Source organism: Athene noctua, chromosome 1 (genome assembly GCF_965140245.1).
Source record: "Athene noctua chromosome 1, bAthNoc1.hap1.1, whole genome shotgun sequence".
Lineage (NCBI taxonomy): Eukaryota > Metazoa > Chordata > Aves > Strigiformes > Strigidae > Athene > Athene noctua.
Window position 1 is genome coordinate 117205816 of NC_134037.1, and position 7242 is coordinate 117213057.

The 7242-nt window shown below is 61.8% G+C and overlaps 1 protein-coding gene across 2 annotated transcripts; it reads right to left on the reverse strand.

Annotated features, from left to right (window-relative positions):
• Positions 1-285: 285 nt before the first annotated feature.
• CNPY3 (canopy FGF signaling regulator 3) lies at positions 286-7072 on the reverse strand. 2 transcript variants are annotated; one of them, XM_074901088.1, is made up of 7 exons: positions 6953-7072; positions 6519-6830; positions 2874-2997; positions 2501-2597; positions 1230-1352; positions 924-1041; positions 286-805 (listed from the first exon to the last, which is right to left on the reverse strand). In XM_074901088.1, the coding sequence occupies exons 1-7, from the start codon at positions 7002-7004 to the stop codon at positions 597-599; spliced, it is 1035 nt and encodes a 344-aa protein (XP_074757189.1). In that variant the 5' UTR covers positions 7005-7072; the 3' UTR covers positions 286-596. The 2 variants fall into 2 exon arrangements, with proteins under 2 accessions (XP_074757189.1, XP_074757238.1); XM_074901137.1 differs by lacking the exons at positions 6519-6830; positions 6953-7072 and adding an exon at positions 4979-5122.
• Between the last annotated feature and the right edge of the window lie 170 nt (positions 7073-7242).

Here is a 7242-nt window from a genome sequence, read left to right on the forward strand (position 1 = left end):
CCATCCCCACCGCACCCGCCAATCCCCACCGCCCCGCCCATCAAGGCCGCCCCGCCCATCACGGCCGCCCCCGCCCCCCCGCCGCGCCCCCCCCGTAGCTCCGACCTTCGGCTCGACGACGGGGCGGGGCCGGCGGGGCGGGGCCCTGGGCCGAAGGCGCCGCCCCAGCCCCCGCGGTGGAGCCGGGCCGGGCCGGGCCGGGCCGCAGCAGCGGAGACCTCGCCCGCAAGAGCAGCAGCGCCCGCCCCGGCACCGCGGGTAAAGCAGGGCCGGCAGCGGCGGCGGTTCTGGGGTAAACGTCTTTATTTACAGTCCCGGCGGGGAGCGGGCAGCACGCGGAGCCGGCGCCGGGGCAGCGCCCGCGGTCTGCCGTCGTTGGAGCCCCAGCAGGGAAGCAGCAGGGCTGGGGCGGCGGCTCCGTGAACGGCCCCCCTTACCCCGCTGCTCGCGGGACCGCACCCGGGCTGGCAAGGCTGGGCTGGGCCGGGCCCTCCGGCCATCCGGAGATCGGTCCAGACTCCCCGCAGTCGCTCACGCTGCAACGCCAGTCCCTCTTCCTTTGTCACCCACAGGATGCGGCAGGGCAGCCCCCACACCTACAGCTCATCGGCCGGGCTGTGGGCAAGCGGAGCCTCCTCCTGGACCCCGCTCTCCTCCAGGGCCTCCCCCGCTGCCGGGAGGCCGGCAGCTCCCTCACTCTCGTCCTTCCAGCCCTTCTTCTTCTTCCTGCTCTTTTTCTTGCTCTGCTTCTCCCGCACGCTCGCCATGTCACCCTTCTTGCCACTCCACTTCTCTGCCAGGCAGCCTGGGGAGGAGAGGGGCAGAGGGGCTCTGAGGAAGAAGCAGTGCTCCCCCTGCCCTGGCAGGGCTCCCCCGCCCTCCCTCGTACTCCTGTGCTGCCCCTGGCAGCAGCTGGGACTTACTTGTGTCCTTCCCTTTCAGGACGTGGTCAGCGCAGAGAAACTGGGAGAGATCCTCCGTCTGGTGGTGCCTGTACCAGTCCTCGATCACGTCTTCGTACTCCTCCACCAGCACATCGCACTAGCATAAAATGGAGAGCCTGGCTCCAGCCATGTGCTGCTGCAGCAGGGCCCGGACCGGGCGGCAGGGCCCGCTGACAGCCCCATTCCCACCAGCACATCCTCAGACCCTCTCTTCCCTCTGCACTCCAGCCCACAAGGCCACAGTGGTTGCTGAGGGCCCATCCCCCCCTGCCCCGGACCAAGTACCTGCTTTTTGAGGTCAGCCACCTCAGCAGAGGTCTCGTTCCACAGCTCATAGGGGATGTCCATCACCACCTTGACGCCCTTGTGCACCAGGTTGTGCAGGGTCTCAAACGTCTCCGACATGCCCTGGGGGAGTAGCGCCACTTGGTGAATCAATGCCCCTCCCGCTGGACTTCCACTCTCCTCTCCCGTCACCAGCCACTAGACCCTGCCCAGGGATGCAGGTGGGTGCAAGCCAGCCAAAATCTGGGTCCCCAGGGCATCAGTGTTACCAGGTGGGAGTTCAAGCGACAGTGAGTCCCCCTGCTCTGTAAAGTGGCTCCCCAAACCAGGAAGACATGGGCCAGGTGATACAGAGAAACGATTACTTGTTTTGAGATTTATTTACTTATAGAAAACTGCTTAGCAACTTATTTACTTATTTATAGCAAGTTATAGTATTTTTTAAAATATTGCTAAGAATCCTGCTTGCCCAGACTGTTCTGTGGAATTTTACCAAGGACTACTGTGTTCATCAAAACAAAGCAGTTCACTGTGAAAATCTACCAAGGATTACAATGTTCAGCAAAATATTATACTTTTGTCCTTGAGGAACAGGTGGCTCTAACTAGTTGGAATTTTGCTAATGAGTAAAGATAGCCATATACGAATGGTAGAAGTTCAATTGGTTCTCTTAGATAAGATAGAAAGTAAGCCGTCTGAGAAACACTCTTGTTATTCAAGAAATTGTCCAAGAGAATCTGCGCATGCTCCGGGGAAAAAACAAAGTGAGAAAGACTACGAGCCTTCCTCCCAAAGACGCCCACCAGGAGGCAATGCGCAGGGGCAAAGAGAACATCAACTGTTGACACCAGCCTTTCTAACTAACCCAGCCCTACTCATGCATATGTATGTTTGTGTTACGTAACCCAGTGAATATGGCTATCCACACTCTGTCAGTTTTGGCAAAACGTGCGGTGGGTGTGCAAGCTTTGTGGAGAAATCCCCTTGCGCGCCGGAGTAAACATACCTGCTGTATAACTCTATTCGAGTTGTGGAGTCTTTTTTTCCGCGAATCACAGGCAAGACAGCCCCTGTCTCCCTCTGTGCAGGTGCAGGCTAGAGCCTGCTCGCCCCGCCAGGGACAGCACCCCACACCTGACTTGGGGGGCAGTGTAGCCTTGCATGCTGGCAGGGGATCCAGGGGATGGGCAAATGAACCGTGGTTGGGTGCCCTGGCAGCATAGGGGCGGGCAAGGGGCACTTGGGAGCAGGGGCTGCAGAACAGCCCTCACCTTTGCGAATCTGTTACTGCCACTCCTCTCTTTATGCAGGTTGTAATCCAACAGCCGCTTACAGATGTTTTCTGTCACCTCGATTAACCGGATATCCCTGCACAGAGAGGAGAAAGGGCTTGGGCTTGGCACAGCTTCCCCAGAACAGCCAGGGCACAGGGTGACCTGCAGCCCAGGCGGTGCAGTGGAGGAAGGCTCTGTGGCTCCCCCAGAAAGAAGGAACACCCCACGGCTGCCCTGCCCTAGCACAGTTCAGTTTTCTCAGAGGAGCTGTGCGCCGTGCAGCCTGCCCCACAGGCTCCTGAAACCCCCAGCTCTCCGAGGCCACAGGCAGCGACAGCAGCAGGAGACCACTCATCCCACTCTCACTTACGACTGCGTGTACTTGACGGCAGAGCCCTTCCCATCCAGGAAGCCATACTTGGTGTCAATCACCTCCTTGGTCTTGCCAGTCTCCTCAAAAGCAGATTTCAGCTCCACTGCCACATACTTGCACACTGTGGGAAGGAAAGCACAGGTGGGTTAGGGGATTTTACCACTCTGACGGGCAGCACAACATAGGACCTGGGGACAGGGAGAGCAAGGGCAACGAGCACCAGGAATCAGACACGCTAGAGCTGCTGTAAGCAGAGAGCAGATGCCTTGGCCATTTAAAGAAAAAAGGGGAATGGCTCAACTGATTCCAGTGGAGAACCCTTGAAACAGGAACCCCCAAATCAAAGCTGATATGGCACAGCTGGGCAGGCAGATGGCACCAGTTCTGCCTGCAGGTTTCCTGCCAGCTCCACTTGGCAGCCACTGAAGTCTCCCCCTTCGTCCTGGAAGAGGATGGGGTCTTTTTGCAACACAAGCCCCAGCATGGGTCACAGATCCTCCTTGCAACCCAGTGCATCCCACCTGGTACCGGTTCCCCCAGGGTCCTGGGGACCAAGCGGCCAGCAGGGCCCAACAGGCCAGGTTTGAGGACAGGATGCTGGCTGCACATGTGTCACCACACGAGGGGGCTGCCAGCTCCATCAACACTACACGGGGCACTGCCTGCAGACACACCACAGCACCAACAGCTTTATAACACAGCATGTTTTCTTTTATAAAACTAAAAAACCAAACCAAAACAAAAGCTTTATTTCTTCTGCAACAAAGGGTCCGACAGAGCTATAGAAACAGAAGGAGAAGAGAAATATCTCGGGAGTTTACAAAGGGAAATGTGGAGGGATGTAAGCCAGGCACTGTGTGGCCCTTCCTCCCCTGAAGGTGGGGTCCCGGGAGGCTGAAGGAAGCTTTGGCCTGTGCTGCAGGTTCCTGTTTTCCAGGAGTCACCTCTTCTTTAAGCTCTGCTTTAGGAATGCAGAGTCCCAGCTTTAGGAATTCCTGAATCCCAGCAGGAATGGTCTGACAGTGATGAGCCACCACATCTTCTCCCAGGCAACGATGTGAGTTGAGAGATGGACTGCAGGCAGGAAGAGAGCAAGGTGGCTTCCGCAGGGCTGCTGGGCACATGCCAAGAAGTCCTGTGTGCAACTCCTGCTCCTTCCTTTCTCTGCTGGTGCCAGGGGCTGCAGCCTTTTCTCAGGTGGGGTGAACTCTCCTTCCCTGCAGCCCCTCTGGACTCGGGCCTCAAGGACGTCCCTCACCACACCACACCTGCTGCAGCATCCCCACACATGCCAGGAGCACTCACTGCTGGGTCCATTTATCCAGATGCTGCCCGCAGCTATCACTGTGTGCTGACAGGTTCCAAGCCTGGGCAGTAAGAGAAGCAGCACATGGTCAGTGTGCTATGATCCTTCTCTGAGGTCATGCAGGTGCCAGAGCACAGCTCGAACATCAGTGTTTCCAGAGCTGCTTCCCCAGCAGGGAAAGCTTTGCAAAGCGCTCCGGAGGTTCACTTCTTCCTTTTCTCTTTACTGCCAAGCTCCACACATCCCTGCACAGCAAAGACAGAGGAAATCACGGCAGACAGCAAAGGTCTGTCATGACCTGCCCTGGATGGCCTGTGAAGCCTTTGCCTGCTTGTGAATCAAGGGGCTGCTCAGGGAGGAAGCATCACTGAGACCAAACTGTGAGCAGCAGAGACCCAGCTATGAACCACCAGGTGCTTAGTGCCTACTAGAAACAGCAGTGACTGTGCCTCTAAACCCCTCATCTAAGGAGAGACAGAAGACAGCTGCCAGCAGCAGGGATGCACCGCGGGAGGCTCCACTCCGCTGCAGGGACATGGGTGGATGCTTGCTCCCACCCAGGGACACAGCAGCAGCGGCCACCGCCAAACGCCCCTGCACTCGCCCCTCTCCTCTGTCTGTAGGGCTGTGGGGGCAGGCAGGGGGACAGCCTGCAGGGGCGCAGTCAGGCCTCGGGGCTGCGACCGCAGCCTTTGCACCAGTAACCCCCCCGGTCCAAGCGGGCAGTGGCGGACCGCTGCAGCTTTGCCCGGCGAGCCCAGGGCCCTTCCGAACACCCCCCCCCGGCCCCGCTTACCCTCGCACTTGCTGGGCAGACGCACCCAGTCCGAGTCGTCGCCTCCCGCCAGCGCAGCCGCCGCCGCCGCCAGCAGCAGCAGCAGCGCTGCCGCCGCCATGGCTCCGCTTCCGGGGCAGTCCCGCCCGCCCCGCCGGGTAACCACAGCAACCGCGCGGCGCCCACCAATCCCAGCGGCCCGCGTGGCTCGCCTGGCCAATCGCCGCCCGCCCACCGCCAGCCAATCCGAGCGGCCCCAGGACCGCCCAGGCTCGGCCGCTGTAGACTCGCTTCCGGGTCGTCCCCCTGAGCCCCCACGTGCGTGGCGTCAGGCGTACACGTGGCTCCTGTCCCGAGGGGCGGGGACGTGTGTGTGGGGTAGGGGGGCTCCCTGCTGCCCCCCCGCCCCTGGTCCCCTCTCCCCACCTCCCACGCAGCCCTCTGGGGCCCCTCCCTGCGCTTACCCCCCAAGGTAATTCAGGATCCCCACCCCCAGATAATATGAGGCCCCCTCCATACCCCTGGACAATTCAGGTTCTCTTCCTGCCCCCGAGGTAACATCAGGTCCCTGTCACCCACAAGAACATGACAGACCCTTTCTCTTGCACCCCCCTCCTGCCCTGGGGTTCCCCCCTCCCGCACCCCCAAACAGCACTGGGTCTCTCCCTCCCTCCCTCCGAGGGGTTCCTCTCCACCCACCTGAACATTTCAGGTGCCTTCTGCACCCCCAGCCCAAATCAGGGGAACTTACCCCTCAGGGGCGGGCCCCCACCTAGGCCCTCAGCTCTGGGCGAGGAGGATGGAGGTGAGGAGGGCATCGGAGAGCGCGACCTTCAGCAGCACCACACGGATGGCCACCAGCAGGGCTGCCAAGGCACGGGCCGGCAGCGCTGCAAGAGAGGGCATGGGGTGACACCGGCTGCAGGCACCATGCTGCCTCCATGTCACCTCCAGGGCTGCGGTGAGGCCATGTCAGGGGGATGTGTCCCCAAGACTTCAGGCCTAACAGGCTCCCCAGGGCCCGCTGTGGACTTTTGTCACCCTCATGTGTTCTTGAGTCACCTTGTGCCACCCTCATGCTGACCCTGAGAACAGGCTGGCTCTGACCCACCTTCCCCATCCTCCCCACTGCAATCGAGCTTCAGCGCCTCTTCCCCAGCTCCACGATGCTGCGGGGACCTGCCCTGACCACTGCATGACCCCAGCCAGGTCCCCACCAGGAGCCCAGCAACCGACATTCCCACTGAGGCAGGACCCAGAGACTCACCAGCCGTGCTGCCGGGACACGGTTCTGCCACCTCCTCATTGCCTGTGGGATGAGAGAGCAGCTGGGGAGGTGGCGGCAGCCCGGTGCCAGGTGTGCAGCAGGGCCAGCCGCAACCCCCTTCCCGTGCCTGCCGGTTGTGGGGGGGGGGGAAGGCGAGGACAGCACTGCTGCCCCTCAGCACTGTGCACCAGCTCCCCACTGGCCCCAGAGGCCCTGCTGGCCGCTATCCTGGGGGGCCACCAGGCTGGGCGGCAGCAGGCAAGATGGGCAGAGGGGGTGGCAGCAGGGCTATACCCATGATACGGATGGGGCTGGAGCTGTGGTCCGGGGAGGTCCTGTTGGGCCCCACATGGCAGGCGAGAGTCCCCTCAGCTGGGGGGTCGATGGGGAGGACGGAGACAGTGCAGATAGTGCCACCATCCTCATGGGAGGCCCCGTAGGCAAAGGATTGCAGGGCGCTGCTGTTTCCGCTGGAGATCCAGACGGCATGGCCGGAGCTGGGGGCCAGGTCGCTCACCACGCAGACCACCAGCTGTCGGTGCTGCCCAGCCACCACCATGCTCAGTGGTGGGGCCAGGGTAGGCAGTGGCCTGGCAGCCCTGCCAGCTGCAGGAGGGACAGGGGTTAGTGGCACTTCATCCCCTGCACGTCCCACCCACCCCAGGTGCCGGCTCAGCGATGCTCAGCTTTTGCACGTCCCTGGCCATGTCCCTCCCGGGGATACTCACGGGGCAGGAGCGGGAGCAGAGCCGCGGCCAGCAGCACCCAGGGCACCTCCATGGCAGCCGCAGTGCTGCCGAGGGCTCAGCCCCCAACCGTCACCGCCAGCTGCCTAGCCTGTCACCTGGTATTGCGGCGATGCGGCCCTGGGGGCTGCGGGCACGGGCCCTGTGCCAGCGCAGCGGCTCCCGCCTCCCCCCGGCGGCGATACTGCTGTTCCCCGGCTCCCTACAGTGGCACCGCCCGCCACCCCCTCCAGCTGCAGTGGTTTCGCCCCTCACCCCCCCGCCCGCCTGGT